Genomic DNA, 21377 nt, shown 5'->3' with positions numbered 1-21377 from the left:
TCGTGGTTGCACAGTAGCATACCCGACAATTAAAATACAGCCTTAAGAGGCTGCCTGATGATTTGGATGAGATTTGATGCGCGCTGGCGAACACTGGGGAAGACGCCCCTAGCGCAGACCGCTAGGATTGTCTAGAACTAGCTAGACTAGATTTGCTCTGCAGAGGCTAAAACCCTCAGGGACCCGCGCCTCGCCTCAGTTATCAATCAATCACCTTTGATCAACTCGTGCGCGTTTTCGTCGGAAAAATCACACCTCTGGGATGCACAAAGTAACTACAATTCTAGTATGTAACTGATTCTCAACATCGGATGACAAGGCCATGGAGATCTAAGTATTTCCGACCTCTTGAAAATGCTACGTAATTGACTGAGAAAGTTGCTGTCACACACCCAAGAGCTAATGGAGGAAATCAATCAAAGAAAGCACCATAGAAGGTTGCAGATCTAATGTCGGACAAAAATAACTCGAATGCGGTAACTAACCAATTTCCAGCCAAAGGCCAGTAATCATGCTAGACCCCAGCCTCACCTCAGCTTTTCTGCAAAGTCGTGATTGTCAAACCCTGCAGCTCACCTTGATTCCTCCACGCCTCGATCCGCCTGACGTACTCCAGGAGCCCTTGCGACAAGGGACTTGCTCTCGCCCTTTTGAGCCCCTCTTCCGGCGTCATTTTCAAGAAATCCCCTTCTGAAGTGAGCAAGCTGGGCGGGCATGCTCCCACCACGGCTCCGTAAGTGGCACCTTTGAGTATCTCACCCGTCCATTCCTCCTCGGCCTCGCGAGTCACTTCCACCACGACCTTTTGTTCCTCACGGCCTCGACATGCCTGCCCGATGATGTACGCGATGTGCAACGACTCCTCCGCCAGCACGTGGCTGAAGTTGACCGTCGTTCCTGCCTGCGTGTTCCCCAGCCAGAACAGGTTCGGGAACCCGTGCGAGCTGACGCCGTGCAGCGAAGCTGCCGCATCATCCCACTTCTGCGTCAGGGTCTGTCCGCCCCGGCCGATGATGTCCAGACCTACAAGCCGCGAGGGCTCTGAGGCCCCGAGGGTTCGGTATCCGGTGCTCAGCACGAGCACGTCCACGGGATACTCGGTGCCCGCCACCACTACCCCCTTTTCCGTGACACGCTCTACGCCTTTTCCGTCGGTGTCCACCAGGCGTACGTGCGATTTGTTGTATGTCTGTAAGTACTCGTCGTGGAACGTCGGCCGCTTGCACCAGGTGGGATACCAGTGCTTCAACTTGTCCGCCGTCTGAGGATCCTCGACTAGCCTGTCAACCCGCGCCCTGGCGCGCTCCGAGCCGGGCAGCTCCATGGCCACAAATTTTCCGATGTACTCTGGTATTTCTTGCGGCATGGGTGGGGGGATAGGTCCTCCTCCCAGGATACTGCACCAGCCATCCAAATTTGACCACTCGTCGTCCACAAGCTTCTCCTCCATCCCGCGCAGCGTTCCACCTGAGGCCATCCACCGGGCATTGCTCTCCTGTCGCCTCTTCTGCCACCCTGGGCCAGTCGCCACCTTTTCCCGCCACTGATCAGGGTCCATGTCGTGCTGTCCGCGGTCGAATACCTGCGACGGCGTACGCTGGAAAACAAATAGCTCGGCTGCATGTTTAGCCAGCACCGGGATGACCTGGACCGCAGTTGCACCTGTGCCCACTATGCCTACACGTTTGCCTTGTAGCTTGTCCAGAGCCGGGAATGGCTCATCCCCGCCCCCACCGGTGACTTTATAGTCCCAGCGCGAAGTGTGAAACATTTGTCCACCGAAGCTCGACAGACCATCCAGCTTGGGTGCCTTGGGCACGGGGAATATCCCGCCCGCGAGGATGACGAAGTCGGCCTGTACTTGTAAGTTGTGTTTCTCCGTCCCGCCACTACCCCTGCAGGTAGTCATCTCCACCTGCCAGACGAGTTTCTCGTCATCCCAAGCCAGCTTGTCGACGTGGGTGCGGTACATGATGCTATCCTGGAACCCAAACTTCCGCGCCACGTTCTCCAGGTACGCACGGATCTCGCAACCCGGCGCGAACCGTCGGCTTGGCATGTAGTCCATCTCCTCAAGGATCGGCATGTAGACGCTCGCCTCAACGTCGCAATGCAGGCCGGGGTAGCGGTTCCAGTACCATGTGCCTCCGATACCTCCCGCCCCGTCCACCAGCCTGATGTCGCCGCTGCCAAAGCCCTTCTGGAGGAGCCGCACGGCACTGAGAATACCACCTATGCCGGCCCCGAGGACGAGAAATTTGACGTGGTCACCATCCTTGAGGGCTGGGGTGGCGGCGTCAAGTGCGGCATGGTCGGCCCATGGGTCTTCAGCCAGTGAGCGGATCCGGGAATCGGCGCTGCTGTGCAGCTCCTGAAACTGGGCGTCGCCGTCGGAACGTATTCGTTTGGCAGCCTCTTGGGCGTATTTGGCCACTTGCTCCTGTAGAGAGCGCTCATCGACGACACCGTCGCCCTCGGACATTGTCGCAGAAGCTATCATTTTGTTATCGTTGCTGCTGTGATACCAGGCGTGGGCGAAGCCGGAGGTGAAGCAGTACGATTCATTCTCAGAGATATGTGAACCGAGAAACGGACCGAGGCTTAAGTATCCACGAGCGGATGCACTGAGGGATTTAACCCATTACTCGGAGAAACGTCTGTTCAACTCAAAAGTGACATCCGTCATGTCGGGGACCAGCCCGCAATAGGTGCGACATCCACACCAAGAAATTCTTTGCTCTTAAGCACGCAAATCAGAACCTGTTGGGGATTGGGCTATGCGTAAGTGGAAGGCAAGCAACATTACCAATAGTATTAGTTTAGTTGCAGTGTATTTGGAGCTTACTATACCATGCAGGGGTGCTTGTATACTCGCTAGTGTAACCTTGGCAGCTTTAGCCTCTCTCGATTTATCTTCGCCGTTTAGTCTAGTCCAGAACGACATGCAAGATGGGGTAAGCCATGTCATTATAGCACTAGACCGTCTTCGGGTGTTCAATTTCCGCATGAGGAACATTGCTGGTAGTTTTACGTGTATTTGAAGTCCCCCTTTGAAGTCGAGATGAACGTTCGTTTCGTGTCCCTATGGCACGCTTGAAACCATGATAATAGACCCAAATATTCCGGGGCCCAAAAGGAATAATCCCAATTCTGGTCTAGTAGTTGCACTAGTGACACTCTCAAATGTGGTGTGGCGAAAACATTCCACGAAAGGTAGGGGGGTGCGTGTGTGGGTATGTCACTGAGAACTGCGGGCCAAGCAAATCCCCAAAAAGAGGTCAAGTAAGCAGACCGGGTTATCGGAACGCAAAACTCTTGGCGTAAAAGTTACAGATCCCCTCCAGGACTTACGCAAAGGGCATCTTGATAGGCTGTAGTGTAAGTAAGACTATAGAATCCACCTTGTTATGATCATCTCCGTGCTGGGCCAATCCCCATATCCACGACTCATGCCTGTCATATAGGTACAATGCAGCAGCATATACATGCTACGCAGGCCATTCCCCTTTGAGTAGGTAGCAGTGATCTGGGAACTTGGCTCATGCAAGCCCGCAAGAAGGAGAGATCCAGATCCGATTATGCATATTATTTAGGGGTCGTGAATGTCTTGTTTTCTGGCTAGTTTGTTCATTTTCCTACCAGGGCAACAGTATTGGATGTCACAAGACATTACAGGGACACAATCAAGAGTTACTGCAAGATGATTCTATTCAGCACATCCTGTCCGGTCCTAGGGAAACAACCGTTTGGATGGCAAATGAAATGACATTGTGCCAAAAATCTAGTCAAAATACGAAAACAAAACCTCGAATGTTGTTTCGCACTGCACTAAGCCAAACAGCCATACAGATTGACGCCCTTTCACTTTCGCCAATGCACAAGCCTACCGCGCACCCAGACCCTCTTTGTATTCCTGTCGTCCCCGTTGAATAGCCACTTGGCAATGCGCTCCTCCCACGTCTCCCAGCCAAAGATGTCAACGTTGCTCTGGTGGTTGTCCTCGCCGCTGACCGACGCGGCGCCCTCCTGCATGCCGTCGTCCCCGACGCTGCCGAGCTCGATGAGCTGCGCGTCCCAGTCGAAGCCGACCTCGAAGGCGCCGACGCGGTCCGCCAGCCCTACCACGGCCGCCCCGCCCCGCGTCGCCAGGTGCAGCACCTCCTCGACCGACAACTTGGCCAAGTCGTCGCAACGGTCGCCGACCGCCCCCGCCAATGCCACATGCCGGCTCACCAGCAGTGCCTGACGCGCCGCGTCCAGGATCGACGGCGAGTACCCGCCACTGACGTCGGTGCCTAGCCCGACCTCGATACCCTTGTCCAGCAGCCAGCGGACCCGGGCGGCGCCCGAAGTGATGGAGCTGTTGCTGCACGGACAGTGGCTGACCTTGGAGCCTCTCTCGGAGATCAGCGACGCCTCGGCCTCGGAGAGGTGGATCGCGTGCGCGAGGATTGTCTTGTCCGTCAGCAGTCCGTACCGGTCATAGACCCCGGCATAAGTCTCCCCGACATCTTCAACAACATCGCAGTTACTGCCTTTGGCTCCCCCGCAAAACATCTCACGCACCAGCTCGATTTCGCCCTTGTTCTCGCTGATGTGCGTCTGTACGGGCAACCCTGTCTCGGCGTGCAGCCTGCCCAGCGCGCTCAACAGCTCGACCGAGCAGCTCGGTGCGAAACGTGGCGTTATGATTGGCTTAACGGTCTGAAATTCTGGGTCGATCTTGCTGATGTGGGCGATGGAGTCCCTTGCTGCTTGTAGGCTAACTTCGTCGCTCTCCTCGCGGTACCAATCCGGGCTAAGTTGATCCATGCAGACCTTGCCGACAAGAGCTCTCTGGCCGGCGGCCATGCACAGGTCCGCGAGGAGATTGGTTGACGGAACATCGATGGTGGCGTAGTAGGCAGCGCAAGTCGTGCCATGTGCCAGCGTCTTGCTGATGCACCGGCCGTAGACCCGGCGTGCCTTGGCGGGGTCGGCCAGCGATGCCTCGAGCGGGAACGTGTAGGTGGTTAACCAGTCAAGCAGTGTCGACTTACCAAAGATGCCGGAGTTTGGGTACTGAGGTGCATGGATGTGTGTATCTGTGAGGTTTCGTCAGCCAGTTAAGTAGAGGGTTGCTTCTGCTTTCTCATTGTTTTTGCGTATGGCTTCCCCTCAGGCCCGGAATTAGGGCCCCGTGATAAACTCTGCTTGTTTGGCGAGGAGCCCTGAGTGACAAGAAAAGAAATTTGCCGTACCTATAAAGCCAGGGAAAAGGAACTGTCCCGCACTCGCAGCAAAGACTTCCACCTCATCTCCAGACCATCCAAGGCGAGGGAATAGGACCTCCTCGGCTCTCTCCTGATTACATTCATCTTCGATCGCGACGATAGTGCCCTCTTTCGAGACACAGATGGCGGCCTTGTGGCGATATTTCAGCTCCGCCAGCGACGTACTGTGAATGAATGTGCCGAGAAAGAGTTTGTGCCTGCTGTCTCCTCCCGTGGGAGTTTCAACCGTTGCAGGTCGCGACGTGAGAACACCGTCGCCATTGATTTTGCGGTCACAGTTGCAGCACGCAGATTGCTGGGATGGCATCTGTTCCCCGTCAAGATGCACGCTACTGTTGGTGCTACTGGCGGCGCCGGCGGCGATACTTTGACGGAGCTCCCCCATCCCCTCCTATCCAGAGCCCTCCTTCCAGACCAAGTTAAAGATAAAAAGACAAGAAAAATGAAGAAAGACAATGTAGAAGTAATATGTCTACACTGATCCGCCGTACAATCGAATCGCAACGTGCTTTTCTGATTGGACGTTGGTTATTTTCTCGCTTGCTACGTTGTTGCGAATTTGTAGCGTGCGTGTGTTGCTGATCAATGTGGTATTGCTACTGCACGTCAACTGAAACAAGTCGCATGGATCTGGTCGGGTTCAGAAACGTGTTGATCTCCGATGCCGCGCGGGGTCGCGCGTGTTATAACCGCTACTGAGCTGCGTAATAGGTTTCTATGGGTGGTTTTGTTTGTAGGGTTACTGCTCTGAGATAAGCACACACCGTATCACTATCTGCTATCAGAAGCTTACGTGTAGCTTTGGAGACCTTGCACAGCTGAAATCAGCAGCCGCCGCCACCACCTCAAACAGTGACAAGACGATTACACCAAATCTGCCTCAAGCTATTGATACGACAAATCAAAAATCAGAATATAAATAAGATAAACTAACAAGAGCATTTCATGTCTATGTTGCAACACTCCCAGCGCCAACCCTGAAAAAAGATCTAAGCCAGCTTGCAAATACCCTATGACAGACCATAAAATAACGATAAAGGTAAAAACAAAAATAAAACCACATAGATGCTGCAAAGCCAACGCAGAGTATCTTCATTTAATTACGCCCGTTGTGCCAGCCGATCCAGCCCAAAATAACACAAGTATCATAACTTCTTCTATATTGTCCCTCCCATAAAACGCCTGCTCCCTTTTACGAAGCCATCTTGCTCTCCTAGTGGACTCCGTTGGCTTCTTCCGCACCGTTCGCGACAGTCGCGCCGTTAACCTCGCCCGCACCGTTGGCCCCAAGGCCAATGGTGGACGGAACCGCGTCATCGTTCTGGTACTGCTCCCAGTTGGCCAGGATCGAAGCAATGCGAGGTGAGTTGGTCAACTTGTAGACATCCTCAAAGTACTCCTTGGTGAGTGCGAAAGGCTTCGCAGTCACGTTAGGGATGTACTTCCCGAGAAGTTTCGAAGGATCAATGGTTGTCTTGTTGATCTTCTTAAGCAGGAATGACCTGAACGGCTTTACACCGCTGCGCAAAAAGGTCGAATGGAAAGGCACGTCAATTCCACGCAGCGGAATTGTTGCAAAGCCCCTCTCAAGCTCCAAGGGCTTGGGCTTGGCTTCCGTCTTCTCAGCGGACGCCTTGATGATCTCCTGCAGGTGCTGCTTGACATCCTCGACTGTCATGGCAGCCTTCATGGCCTCAATGTCGATCTTCTGAGCCTTGAGGTAGTTGAGCACGTTGGTAAGCGTATCAAGAGCTCGAAGATCTCCGGCGCAAACGTATTGCATGTTTGCGATGTTGTAGTTGACGATCTCAAGCAACCAGCCCGTTCCCTCGGCGATGTTGCCGACGACGAAGCGGAGAGCTTCCTCATTGAAGGTCTTCGAGATACGGCTCGGGTTGACAGCGCACATTGAGTAGTTGGACCTTCCACTGGCGTCACGCTCCACAGCGACCTGCATTGTCAGACCACGGTAGAAAACGACAGAGACCAAACTCTCAATGGGCATGACATCGGCCAAGGCAGCGAGAGCCGAGTATTCACCCAAAGAATGACCGGCAAAAGTACTGTCGCGAGGAACCAATCCCTTAGCCTTCATGTCTTCGAAGCTTGCCTTCTCCATCAGTGTCAGGGCGGGCTGAGTAAACTGTGTTGCCGAGAGCAGGCCTGTAGGAGACCGGTAAGTGTAGGATGTTGTCCTCTCGTTGATATCTTTGAAGATGCGCTCAGACTTGATCGTTCCGTCCGCAGCAACAGTCTCGAAGGTCATGGCCATGTAGTTGGCGCGAATAGCCTTGCCACGAGGACCTCCGAAGTGAATGGTAAGCTCCTTGGGGTTGTTCTTGACGATGTTTGTGATCGCGAATCCTGTTATTCATGCGTTAGAATCTCCTCGCCGCGTAAAATTGGCAAAGGAAAGGTGGCTGATGCTTACCGTATGTGTCCATCAAGTACTTGTCTGCGCGGTCCCAAACCTCCTTGGCAACCGGACTGCTCTCGTACAGCTCCATGCCCATACCTTGCTCTTGCGAACCTTGTCCAGTGAAAACGTACGCGGTCACGGGCTGCTCAACCTCAGCCTCTCCCAAAAGCACCTTCTCCTCAGTCTCCTTGTTGATAACCTCAACCTTGATGATCTTGCGTCCGGCAACCATACCAACATGCTGCAATTTGACCAGCAAGTCATCGTTGGGCAGCACCATGCCGACCAAGGATGCATGGAAGCTCCTGACCCTGCTGTTGTCATTTTCAGCTGCCCAGGTTTCAACCAGGCTACGCACTGCGGCACTGGAGTACATGCCATGCGTGATGGTGCCGGGCAGATCGGCATAGTTGGCGAAAACCCGAGAAACGTGAATGGGGTTGTAGTCGCCGGACACTCTGGCATATGTCTCGTTCGAGGCGGGGGCGCGAAGCTGGAGGGGGGTCTTGCCACTCAGCGGGATAGGGTTCTCAAAGTTGATGGGCTGTTCAATCGAGGAGCCGTTTCGCTGCAAGAAATCAATCACGGGATTTCCGTGCGAGGTACCAGCTTCATACTCAACGCTACCAACTTGGACAATCTCCTTTGTGGGAAGCTCTACAAGCACCTCACCGCGAGTTTGGACACTGCTGAAGACTGTGGTGTTCTTGAAACGGACAAGAGACTGCAGACGGAAGATAAGTGTCTGTCCCAGCAAGTCCATGTTGACGTTGTCTTCGAGGGTGAACCATTCCTTCGAACGCAGAACGGCGACATCCTTCGAGGTGGCGAGATGGATCTGCATTGGCGTCTCAATCTTGCTCTGGAAGGTGTTCTCGAAATCGGTGTAAGTTCCCCGGTACAAAAACTGGGATGTCACCTCCATGACTGGTTCACCGTCACGGCTGATGGTGCCGCAAACCTCAACCATCTTTCCTGATTCCTGAATGATAACAGCGTTGACTCGCGAAACCGTAGAAACCTCATCTCCCTTTTTGAGAGGCTCAGCACCTGGTTTCATCCGGAACTGATTGGAAAGGTGAACGAGGTTGAGCAGGTCACCATCGATCTTGCGAGGGAAGATGGGCTTGGTGATTGCCTTCCAGCCGACAACGATGGCGAAGTCCATAGGTGCATACATGACCTTTCCAGGTCGGTCAACAAAGGCCTCGCCAGTGTTGCCGACCGCGTGGACAAAATCGTTGATGGCTTCGCTTGTCACAACGGCCTTGCCACCGTCAAAGGCACTGTCGACGTTGGCATCCAGGTCAAGCTTCTCATCACCAAACCAAGCTCGCCAGTAGAACTCCTTGATGCGGTCATTTCGATCATCCATCACTTCATGCAAAGGAGCGTAGCCAGCCTCGGGCTTGTAGACGAACTTGAGAGGCAAAGAAACTGGCTTGCCTAATGCAGTGGTGTCTTTGATGAGCTCCACAATAATCTCATTATTGCTTGAGAGGCGAGCAACCAGCACATCGACGTAGTGGTTGTGTCTGGGTTGCTCCCTAACAATGATTTGTGTCGATGCTGGATCCTTAGGGTAGCGAACTTCGACGAACAGACCAGGGCAAGGGGCAAAAATGCGCCTCATCGGGTTACTCTGGAATTTGGTGCCTTGGACAATCACCTCCGACATCAACAAGGCGTGGCGCCATGAGCGGGTAGGTCCGGCAATGAGTGACAACCAATGATCCGTGCTCGGCATGGTCTGAGATGGAGACAGCGAGATGCGGAAGATGTCCCTAACACCCCTTTCCTCGGAAACGCTCAAACCATCAATTGAGTCAACATCGGGGAATTCACGCTCCATGAGCTTTCCTCCAAAGTACTCAATTGAAGGGAGAGCCGATGTCTTGCCTTGGTACAGGTCCTTGCTGAGGCCGGCAATGTGACCTTCATGAACACCATCAAGGATACTCTGGATAGGCTCGTCAACCACAGTTGAATAACGAACAGCCATTGGGCCCTGCAAGATACAGGTGCGCTGAACGTCCTGGTCGATCACAGCCTGAAGATCCTCGGACTGCCACAGTGAGTCCTTCTTGAAGTAGAAGTCAAAATTATCGTCAAGAGCTGGCACGAAAACGACAGGCTTCTGGATTGGCCTTAAGCAAAGTTGAAGGAAGTGCTGAACATCCTGAGCGTTGATAAGTTGATCCTCGGCCTGAGGATAGTGCGCCAGGATCCTTTCGACAGCCTCGAAGGGTTCTTCAAGATCTGTGTAGTGCTGGAGGAGAGAAGGCTGTCCAGAGCTCTGAACAAACCGCTCCTCAACACGGTGAATGAAGTCGCCAGTCAAACGCATGAAACTGGGGTCAATCCAGCGAGACTCGTGCTTCACGTACATAAGCTCGACCATCCGACGGACGACCTCGGCGTATGTCATGTCCTCGAGATCGACGGCCTGTCCGGCCTTGTTCTTTCCGAACCAGACTTTGTGGAAGTCCTTGTTAAGCTTCTCGATAATGTAGTTTCGCATCTTCTTGAGCTCAGGAACACGCTTTTCTTTGGGCAGGCTGAAAATCTTCTGGTCCATCTCTGCCCAGAACTTGACACCACGTGTGGCGATCTTATGGATTGGCTCTCCCATCTCCGACAGAACGGTAGTGATGCCACCTGCAACGCCATTGTAGGTCTTCTCCCATTCATCATCGTCAACACCAGGTGCATCGACGATGGCTTGCTTCGCTGCCGGGGCAGTGTGCGCCTCCTTGGCAACCATAACTCGACTTCCGAACAGGCAACCATCAAAAGGCATGGGCGGGTAGCCGAACTTCCTGGACCACTCTCCAGTGATATAAGGGTAAGTGTCCTCTGCGCCACCGAAGCCGCTGCCTGCAATCAGGATCAGGTTGTCACATTTGCGAATCCTGTTGTACATGAGCAGTACTGGCTGGTGGAAGTCCTCAAATGAGTGATGCCCACCGCCACGACCTCCAGTCCACTGCAGCATGACAGGGAACGTAGGATTGGCATTGGCGATATTTATGACGGCCTGGATAGCATCTGTCGATCCCGGCTTGAAAGATATGTGCTTGAGACCCAGAGTCTGAATATACTCGTTGGCAACCTCGATCGAGGGAACACCAGCACCGATAGTGAGACCCTCGATGGGAACGCCCTGAGATCTAAGACGCCCAATCAAAGGTATCTGCCACTGCATTGCGCGGGGGTTGACGTAGATGAGGTTAACGCTGATACCACGTCCAGCAGGAATTGCCTTCTCAATCTTGAGGAGGGCATCGGTCATCATCCTAGGCTCGAAGTATCCGCCTCCCGCCAGCTCGATGTGATAACCAGCGTTCATGGTCGCCGCAACAAAGTCCCATTGAACCGTGCACGGGGTCATACCTGCTACCATGACGGGAGGAAGTCCAAGTAGCCTGCTCATCTTGGTATCAACGTAGGTGCGTCCGGTGGCAGTTTTAATCAACTTCGGACCATACTCCTTGACCCAATCAACGGCATACTTGACAGCGTGCTCCTCATCCCTGTCAAAAAGCTCAGGCTTGTAACCCACCTCTGTCACAGTTCCAGCGACAGAGCCAGCGAGGATGACACGTACTCCAGTACCATCCTTGTTACGGCTGGTGAGAATTCCCAACCCAGAAATTCCGCCTGGACCGAAATCAAGAACATGGGTTGCACCGGGGAAGACGGTTGCTTTCTCCCAGTGGACTGGGTCCCGAGTGATCAGTCGGATGAGCGTGGGGACGATGTTACCCTTAACCTCCTCGCGAATGTCTTTCCCGGTGTGAGTGTTAAAGACAGGGATCTTGAGGTCCTTCACTTCAAAGTGAGTGTACTGCAGGTCGTTATCAATCATAGAGGTAGCTTCGGCCAAGTACTTGCTGTGGAATGGTGCAGTGATAGGCAAGAACCTGTTAACAAAGCGGACCTTTCGCTGAGTGTATGGTATTCTGTTCTGATCAAGACCGGTCGGGGCCTTGACCTTTCTGAGCTGGAGGTTAAGACCATATAGGGAGATCGGAGGGCCTGTCACAACCATGTTGCGAGGACTGTTGATGAGAGAGATGGAGATGTGGCGGTCGGCGGGAAGGTACTCGTTTGTCTTGTCAATGTGCTTCTGCACTTCGGCTTGGGGAAGATCTCTGATGCTAAGCATAGGAGTGGGTGTGCCCTCTCCGTTGTCGACAGAGTCTTGGAGAATCGACGGCGTAATTGAAGTGCGGGGGAAAGTCTGCTGGCTACGAGCACCAATCCAGAAGAGAATTGTCAAGGTCTTCTTGACAATGGTGGGCCACTCTTTCCAGCTATCGGCAGCAGCTGTGGCGGCCGCAAGGACAATACCTTGGGAATGACCAGTTGCACCGCTGAATCTCTCACGGAGGGCACTTGGGGGAACGCCCAAGACTTTGCAGGTCACCTCATAGTGGGCAAGCTGGACCAAACCAATCAGAGGAAAGCTGACGGGCGCGGACACCAAGTAATCAACGTCTGGTGTGGCCTCGGGCCTGTGAAGCCATGACATGATATCAAGGCCTTTGGAAAATAGCTTCTCAGCCGATGGATCCTTGGCTAGGTTTTGAAGCAGCTCCGCCGACGTGGTGATAAGCTCCTCGATAAAAACGCGGTAGGTTGTGTGGAGCTCACGGAGCTCCTCAAAGTACTCCTCGATGTTGCCTTGTCCTCCGAATATGGTATAGATCTTTGCCTTGTCCTCAGCCGACGCCCTGAAGAGGGCAGACGCATGCGGCTTGATGGCTCGGTTCAAGACGTATCTGGTGGCAAAATAGCTGCGAATGACTTCTAGCTTTTTGGCGTCAATGCCGGGCAGAGTGGCTGCCAGGGCGTGAACCTCGTTGCCCCTAAGGAAGACACGCTCGAACTCGTTAAGTAGAAGCTTGAGGACCTCCTCGTAAGAGCCCTGGGCATCGTCGCCTTCCTCCTCAACTTCACGGGCAACGAATCCCATGTACCTCGCAACGAGCTCTGGAACCGACGAAGGCTCGTCATCTTGTGCCAACTCATCCGTAGGAGCGGGCAAGCTTGCACTGAAACGGTCTTTGAGCTGAGAGGCATGGAAGTGCAGATTTGTGGGTATTAGGAACGACGTCTCCAGGGAGCCGTGTGTGAGATTCAGTGGGCGGAGGGAAGCCGAAGACCGCGGCGTGGAAACGCCCGTTTGGGGGCCAGTCCCGGTGCCGTACATGTTGAGATTTGTTACGGTCTGTCTGTGTAGCTCTGAGTGTCGGTGGGTATCTGTGGGAACTGGGCAGATGTTAGACATGCCATCCAGCTTTTTTATTGTATTGTTCTCCCCTTGCAGGTCACTAGAGGAAACGTTCGTACCTTAGAATGTAGTCCCAGTTACTCAGTCAAGAGCAGGGACTCGGAAAAGAATGTGCAAGGAGTCTGTCACGTATCTCCTGACTCGCGCGGGTGTCGGGGCGGTGTGTGCGATGTGATATTATTGTTCTGGGCCTTCACGAGAGGGTTCCAGCAGTGGAAATCTAGAGAGGGTATCGACACCACGGAGCTTAAAACAATTGACCCGAGTTGGAAAGTTTTACAATGTGCAAGAGGGGAACCTTCGTGTCTATAGGTAAATGAGAAATGGAAGTTGTTTATTCACAAACCAGACTTCTCCAACAAAGCCAGGGACCTTGTCAAGCCAGACGTGGGATGATGTTGCCGCCTTAAGCTACTCAACACTACAGACGGGGTGCTGGTCAACCCAGCAATTGCTTCTCGCCAAAATTTTCAGATGAATCTTTGTTGGGAAGGGTCTACGCATTGTACCCCTGCATTCTTCCCCTCCATTCCACTGGGCCGACCCTGGATGACATCAAAGTCGGCGTTGTAGCAAGGCGACTGTGCCTGGGGCTCACTACGCCTCCCCTGCAAAATCTTCGAAGGCGGCATCCAAGTGCCAACGCAACCCATTGGCCTGGGGTTCTCCACACCCCCCTGTCACTGCCCATCAAAGTTGAAGTACTGGGTACAACTCAACATGCACTCGGAGGCGGATGGAAGGATCAAAACCAAATTGGACGATCGATTGGCGGGAAAAAGCTAAAAGCTCTTCACACCGCGGGAATGAACAATCAGCATTGTATGCAGGTCACGGCTAAACCGCAGCTAGGACGCGCTAAACTAGCTGAATAGATAGGTAACTCTTTCACAGTTCGGGAATTCTTCAGGGTTTCGTTCATCTGTTCCCTGCACCTAGTTCCGTTGGTGATCCGGATCGGGAGGCCTTAAATGGTCATTCTCCGACCGCCGTGGCAGCCTCAGAATTCCACAAACTGGCCCTAAAGATGTCCAAGACTGCCGGGAATACGACATAAACGACAAAGAAATGCCGGCACCTGCCCTTTCTAAGCACAGACCTCTATGGAAATTTTCTATTTGAATTTTGGTGCAACAAGTTTCCCAGTTTGATACCTCTTGCAAACAAAAACCTACATCAAATGTTTTTATACGATATGTACTTTCTGCGCATCAATTGGTCAAAGTAGTCATAGTGCTTCGTCTGATTGTTGCCAACGTTGTGCCTTTTACGATAAGGACAAGCGTGCCAACGGGCGGAAGGATCTGATACATGCTTTGATAGGGAGATAAAGTCGATGCCAGAAACTAGGAACTTTTTTACTCAACGGACTTCGACATGACAGGTGCTAACAGTGCCGTTTTAGACTACTTGCCTAGCCTAAGGTACCTACCCATCTAGCGAGATTCAAGGCCGTTATATCTCCAACAGCCTAGGTCGATTACACAGCGCAATATCAAAGAATGTAAGAGACCAGTTTCAGTCGAGCATCTATGGCTATGTAGAAATTGAACTCGAGTAGCAATTTTCTGTATGGAACAATTTCAACATCTGTGGACAGCTGCCTCAATCCCATAATTACCACACCCCCTATTGCATGCCCCTCATCCCGACCCTGAGTGACATGCGGGGTACCGGTACCTTGCAACCCATGCACTAGTCCCTGTTGGGCTTAGTCCAATTCGTTTGGTTGAGGACTGATGTGCAATTTGGGGCGTTGCTACCACTTCCAGTTGGAGTTCAACAAACAGATGGAGAAAAAAAAAACTGGGAGCTGGTCCCCAAAGCTCGCCATTGTCAGTTTCAGACAGGCAAATCTATAGACAAGTACTGTGCTGTGATTTCTTTTCTGCATTGATCTGAGTTTTGTAAAAGTGTTCATCATAGCGACGCTTCCTCGTACCCGACCTCGAATCATATCGGGCGATTCCGTTCCTTCTTTCCTCTGCCCACTTGCCCTTGTGCTTTAATCCCTAGATCTTACCCAGGCGAGGTACTTGCCCTCGTCAGGATTCCTGAAGACGAATCCTCCTTCCCGCCGAACCTGCCGTGCTAGAACCACTGAGAGAATCCCCTGTGTGTTCCTGGTTTTTCACATTTCTCTTTGTTCCATCCCAAGATCAAGTCTTCAGCGGCATATTCCGACGTCGGGACTTTCATGCTAGAATCGAAATAATAGACGATACCCGGAGCGTCACTCCCGCTGGCTACCTGCCTACCCTTCACGACGAATTTGCCTCCCGCCGTACACCGCATATTTGACCATCTGGTACCCGTCACAAGTTGCCCAAGATGCGTCCGGAAATCGAGCAGGAGCTTGCCCATACGCTCCTCGTGGAGCTCCTTGCCTACCAGTTTGCCTCGCCTGTGAGATGGATTGAAACACAAGATGTCTTCCTCGCTGAGAAGACTGCCGAGCGGATTGTCGAGATCGGTCCTGCAGACACCCTCGGGGTTATGGCCAAGAGAACATTAGCCTCCAAGTACGAAGTTTTTGACGCCGCGAATTCGCTCCAACGTCAAATTCTCTGCTACAACAAAGACGCGAAGGAAATATACTACGATGTCGACCCAGTAGAGGATGAGCCGGAGCCTGCAGCAGCGGGCTCTAGTGCCCAGGCCCCTGCTGCTGCCGCCTCTGCCGCCATACCTGCTGCTGCTGCTGCCGCTCCGGCGCCCAGTGCTGGCCCGGCAGCACAAGTCCCAGATGCGCCTGTACAAGCCGTTGAAATTGTACGAGCACTGATTGCTCAGAAGTTGAAGAAGCCATATCTAGAAGTCCCCCTGAGCAAGGCCATCAAGGACCTCGTGGGTGGTAAGTTGCAACCCTTCTCTCTTGTATTCACTTGACTCGGCCAGTCACTAATATGATATTGAAACAGGCAAGTCTACCCTCCAGAACGAGATCCTTGGCGACCTGGGTAAGGAGTTTGGAACAACTCCTGAGAAGCCAGAAGACACTCCTCTAGACGAGCTTGGTGCGGCGATGCAGGCCACATTTGATGGAAATCTTGGCAAGCAGTCACAAGCTTTGATTGCAAGGTTGATATCATCCAAGATGCCTGGCGGTTTCAACATCACAGCCGCCCGAAAGTATTTGGAGACAAGATGGGGATTGGCATCAGGCCGTCAAGATGGCGTTCTCTTGCTTGGAATCACCATGGAGCCTGCCGCACGACTGGGTTCTGAGAGCGACGCAAAAGCGTTCCTTGACGATGTTGCCCAAAAGTACGCTTCCAACGCTGGTATCAGCCTCACAACGGCTGCTGCGGCTGGGCCTGCAGGCGGCGCCGCCGGTGGCATGATGATGGATCCTGCTGCCATCGACGCCCTTACCAAAGACCAACGTGCCCTTTTCAAGCAGCAATTGGAGCTTTTAGCCAGATACCTGAAGCTCGATCTTCGTGCTGGCGACAAAGCTTTCCAAGTTTCTCAGGAATCGTCCAAGGTCCTCCAGAACCAGCTGGATCTGTGGATGGCGGAGCACGGCGACTTCTACGCGTCTGGCATAGAGCCCGTTTTCAGCCCATTGAAAGCAAGAGTTTACGACTCTCACTGGAACTGGGCTCGTCAAGATGCGCTTAGCATGTACTACGACATTCTCTTCGGGAAGCTCCAGGCTGTGGACCGTGAGATTGTCAGCCGATGTATCGCTATCATGAACCGATCTAACCCCACGCTCTTGGAGTTCATGCAGTATCACATGGATAACTGCCCGACTGAGCGGGGTGAGACATATCAACTTGCCAAGGAGCTTGGTACCATGTTGATTGAGAACTGCAAAGATGTTCTTGACGTCTCTCCCGTCTACAAGGATGTGGCTATCCCCACGGCTCCTCAGACCACGATTGATAATCGCGGTAACCTCAAGTATCAGGAAGTTCCTCGAGCCAGCTGCCGAAAATTGGAGCACTACGTTCAACAGATGCAGGCCGGAGGCAAGATCTCTGAGTACTCCAACCGCTCTAAAGTCCAGCACAACCTCGCCCGCATCTACAAAATCATCAAGCAACAGCACAATCTTTCGAAGGGATCACAGCTCGAGATTCAGTCTCTTTACAGCGACGTCATTCGGGCTATGGACATGAACGAGAGCCAGATCATGCCCAAGGATGGAAACAAGGGCATCAACAAACGTCCCAAGCCTGCCAAGTCGAAAGCCAACGCCGAGACTATTCCCTTCCTGCACCTACGCCGCAAGACCATGCACGGCTGGGATTACTCCAAGAAACTGACTGGCCAGTACCTCAACTGTCTCCAGGAGGCTGCGAAGTCAGGAGTCACGTATGACGGGAAATACGCCCTCATGACCGGTGCCGGTGCCGGCTCCATTGGTGCCGAGGTTCTCCAGGGTCTCATCAGTGGCGGAGCTCATGTTGTTGTCACGACTAGTCGCTTTTCGCGGGAGGTCACAGAGTACTACCAGGCCATGTACGCCAGATATGGATCACGTGGCTCTCAACTTGTTGTTGTGCCATTCAACCAAGGCAGCAAGCAAGATGTAGAGGCTCTCGTTGACTACATTTATGACCCCAAGAACGGCCTCGGCTGGGACCTCGATTACATCGTCCCCTTTGCGGCCATTTCCGAAACTGGCCGGCAAATAGATGGCATTGATTCGAAGTCGGAGCTTGCCCACAGGATCATGCTGACCAACCTGTTGCGTCTTCTTGGAAACGTTAAGACTCAAAAGGCTGCTCGTGGGTTTGAGACTCGCCCTGCTCAGGTCATCTTGCCTCTTTCCCCCAACCACGGTACCTTCGGAGGTGATGGTCTTTACTCGGAATCCAAACTTGCTCTGGAGACGCTATTCAACAGGTGGCATGCTGAGGACTGGGGCAACTACCTCACCATCTGTGGTGCCATCATTGGTTGGACACGTGGCACTGGTTTGATGTCGGGCAACAATGTGGTCGCCGAAGGTGTCGAGGCATTCGGTGTCCGCACCTTCTCCCAGCAGGAGATGGCTTTCAACCTGTTGGGCCTCATGTCGCCAGCTATCGTCGATCTCTGCCAGCATGAGCCAGTCTTTGCTGATCTCAACGGAGGACTTCAGTTCATCCCGAACCTCAACACGGTGATGACTACCCTGCGTAAGGAGATCATGGAGAAGAGCGAGGTCCTCAAGTCGGTCACCAAGGAAACATCCATTGAGGACAAGATTGTCAACGGCGCCAACTCGGAGAACCTCTACAAGAAAAAGTTCATCGACCCTCGGGCCAACATCAAGTTTGATTTCCCACGTGTTCCTGACTGGGAGCAAGAGGTCGCCCCGCTCAATGAGAAATTGAAGGGAATGGTCGACTTGGAGAAGGTTGTTGTTGTCACCGGTTTCGCTGAAGTCGGTCCCTGGGGAAATTCGCGCACTCGCTGGGAGATGGAGGCCTACGGTGAATTCTCACTCGAGGGTTGCGTCGAGATGGCCTGGATCATGGGTCTCATCAAGAACCACAACGGCCCGATCAAAGGTCGCCCATACTCTGGATGGGTTGACAGCAAGACGGGCGAGCCTGTTGACGACAAGGACATCAAGGCCAAGTATGAGAAGCACATCCTGGAGCACTCTGGCATCCGTCTTATTGAGCCCGAGCTGTTCAAAGGCTACGACCCCAACAAGAAGCAGCTTCTTCACGAGGTTGTGATTGAGGAGGATCTCGAACCCTTCGAGACCTCGAAAGATACTGCTGAGGAGTTCAAGCGTGAGCACGGGGACAAGGTCGAGATTTTCGAGATTCCCGACTCTGATCAATACACTGTCCGTCTCAAGAAGGGTGCGGGACTCTGGATTCCCAAGGCTCTCCGATTCGACCGTCTTGTTGCTGGGCAAATTCCTACTGGCTGGGACGCTAAGAGGTATGGCGTTCCTGATGATATTATCTCGCAGGTCGACCCCGTCGCCCTGTTTGTGCTGGTATCAACTGTCGAGGCTTTACTTTCTTCCGGTATTACCGACCCGTATGAATTCTACAAGTACGTCCACGTGTCGGAGGTGGGCAACTGCGTCGGCTCCGGTATGGGAGGAGCTGCTGCTCTTCGCGGTATGCACCGTGACCGTTACCTGGACAAACCTCTTCAGAACGATATCTTGCAAGAGTCTTTCATCAACACTATGAGCGCATGGGTCAATATGCTTTTGATCTCATCCTCTGGACCCATCAAGACCCCTGTTGGTGCCTGTGCCACTGCTGTTGAGTCGATTGATATTGGCTTTGAGACAATTATGGAGGGCAAGGCCCGCGTTTGCTTTGTTGGCGGATTCGACGATTTTGGCGAAGAAGGATCGTACGAGTTTGCCAACATGAAGGCGACTAGCAACGCGATCGACGAGTTTGACCACGGACGCACGCCGAAAGAGATGTCACGTCCTACTACGACCACCCGCAATGGGTTCATGGAGTCCCAGGGCTGCGGTATCCAAGTCATCATGACTGCCAAGTTGGCTCTGGATATGGGTGTTCCTATCCATGGTATCCTGGCCTTGACGACTACTGCATCTGACAAGATTGGCCGCTCTGTTCCCGCTCCTGGTCAGGGTGTCCTCACCACGGCTAAGGAACATGCCGGCAAGCTGCCTTCGCCGCTCTTGGACATCAACTATAGACGCCGCCAGATTAACCTTCGCAAGAGGCAGATCGAGCAGTGGAAGGAGTCAGAGCTTGAGTACCTTGCTGAAGAGGTTGCCGCTATGAAGTCGTCCAATGAGCAATTCAATGAGAAGGAGTACCTTGCCGATCGCTCACAGCACATTGAGAAAGAGGCCGCCCGGCAGGAGAAGGATGTTCTTCGCAGTCTTGGAAACCACTTCTGGAAGAACAACCCTAGCATTGCGCCTCTTCGTGGCGCCCTCGCAACATGGGGTCTTACCATCGACGACCTTCAGGTTGCCTCGTTCCACGGTACATCGACCAAGGCGAACGACAAGAACGAATCATCAGTCATCTGCCAACAGCTTGCTCACCTCGGCCGCACCAAGGGCAATGCAGTGCTTGGTATATTCCAGAAGTATCTCACAGGCCACCCCAAGGGTGCTGCTGGTGCTTGGATGATGAATGGTTGCCTGCAGGTGCTCGACACTGGACTTGTCCCCGGTAACCGAAACGCAGACAATGTCGACGAGGTCATGCAAAAATTCGACTACATTGTCTATCCGAGCCGCAGCCTCCAGACTGATGGCATCAAGGCTTTCTCAGTTACCTCGTTCGGTTTCGGTCAAAAGGGCGCTCAGGCCATCGGAGTGCACCCCAAGTACTTGTTCGCTACGCTTGATAAGAAGACATTCGATGAGTACCGTGCCAAGCTTAGCGCTCGTCAGAAGAAGGCTTACCGCTTTTTCCACGATGGTCTCGTCAACAACACCCTTTTCGTTGCCAAGGACAAGTCTCCATACACAGATGAGCAGCTCAGCCAGGTCCTCTTGAACCCAGATGCAAGGGTCAGGGAAGACAAGAAGACGGGCCAGCTGACGTTCCCGGGTGATTTCATGACGCAATCGGCTGCAAAGCTTTCTCCCCCAGCCAAGGAGACTGTTGATATGGTTGAGTCTCTTGCCAAGAGCCTCGAGAGCCCTACCAACAAGGTCGGTGTTGATTTTGAGGACATTGAGGGCATCAACATTGACAATGATACTTTCGTGGAGCGCAACTTCACCGCAAATGAAATTGAGTACTGCAGAAGCTCGCCCAACCCACGAGCTGCATTTGCCGGACGTTGGTCGGCCAAGGAGGCTGTTTTCAAGTCTCTTGGTGTTGCAAGCAAAGGCGCTGGTGCTCCCCTCAAAGAAATCGAGATCGCACGAGACAGCCATGGTGCCCCTACCGTTGTGGTAAGTCATACCCTTTTATCTTCCTGTTCATGATAGTTGAATCATATCCCCATAAAACAATGTACTGATATATGGTTATTATAGCTTCATGGGGACGCAAGCGATGCTGCAAACAAAGCGAAGGTCAAGAAGATCAGTGTTTCCATCTCGCACTCGGATACGCAGGCTGTAGCAATCGCTGTATCCACTACTGAGCCTTGATGGTGTACTCTGAAGCCCAGAAGTAACACTTCCTAAAGTCTCCTGTTGATGTCACATGTATATTCTGAAATTTTTGATGGGCTCATGTTAGCATGTTTAGTGTTTCTGCTCTGGTCTGGTTGCGGTAATTTGATATGAACAATAGAATGTATTTTTTCTACGTTTGGACGTGCCCGAACTTTAGATACGGTAGCCGAAATTGCGATTTGCATTGTGCTTCTCGAAACGGATCTGTTTTTTTGGCAGGTAACGAGAAGCTCTAACCCGTGCTCATGTTCTCTAGCAGAGCTGTATCTTGTTTTTTTTTTTTTTTTTTTTTTTTTTTTT

At 52.8% G+C, this 21377-nt stretch overlaps 4 protein-coding genes across 4 annotated transcripts; 1 reads left to right on the top strand and 3 right to left on the bottom strand.

Annotated features, from left to right (window-relative positions):
* Positions 1-532: 532 nt before the first annotated feature.
* PpBr36_04606 (uncharacterized protein) lies at positions 533-2500 on the bottom strand (the record flags this gene model as incomplete). Its single annotated transcript, XM_029891765.1, has 1 exon — positions 533-2500. One exon carries the CDS (start codon positions 2498-2500, stop codon positions 533-535), a length of 1968 nt encoding a protein of 655 aa, XP_029749812.1.
* A 1361-nt stretch (positions 2501-3861) lies between these two features.
* On the bottom strand, positions 3862-5658 carry PpBr36_04605 (uncharacterized protein; the record flags this gene model as incomplete). The annotated part of the gene is made up of 2 exons (XM_029891764.1): positions 3862-5084; positions 5241-5658. The coding sequence occupies 2 exons, from the start codon at positions 5656-5658 to the stop codon at positions 3862-3864; spliced, it is 1641 nt and encodes a 546-aa protein (XP_029750410.1).
* Positions 5659-6486: 828 nt separating this feature from the next.
* On the bottom strand, positions 6487-13045 carry PpBr36_04604 (uncharacterized protein; the record flags this gene model as incomplete). Its single annotated transcript, XM_029891763.1, has 2 exons — positions 7705-13045; positions 6487-7637 (listed from the first exon to the last, which is right to left on the bottom strand). The coding sequence occupies exons 1-2, from the start codon at positions 12983-12985 to the stop codon at positions 6487-6489; spliced, it is 6432 nt and encodes a 2143-aa protein (XP_029750409.1). The 5' UTR covers positions 12986-13045.
* Positions 13046-15319: 2274 nt separating this feature from the next.
* PpBr36_04603 (uncharacterized protein) lies at positions 15320-21050 on the top strand (the record flags this gene model as incomplete). Its single annotated transcript, XM_029891762.1, has 3 exons — positions 15320-15842; positions 15910-20849; positions 20934-21050. The coding sequence occupies 3 exons, from the start codon at positions 15320-15322 to the stop codon at positions 21048-21050; spliced, it is 5580 nt and encodes a 1859-aa protein (XP_029750416.1).
* Between the last annotated feature and the right edge of the window lie 327 nt (positions 21051-21377).

Source organism: Pyricularia pennisetigena, chromosome 6 (genome assembly GCF_004337985.1).
Source record: "Pyricularia pennisetigena strain Br36 chromosome 6, whole genome shotgun sequence".
Taxonomy (NCBI): domain Eukaryota; kingdom Fungi; phylum Ascomycota; class Sordariomycetes; order Magnaporthales; family Pyriculariaceae; genus Pyricularia; species Pyricularia pennisetigena.
This window is presented reverse-complemented; position numbering and strand designations above follow the sequence as displayed.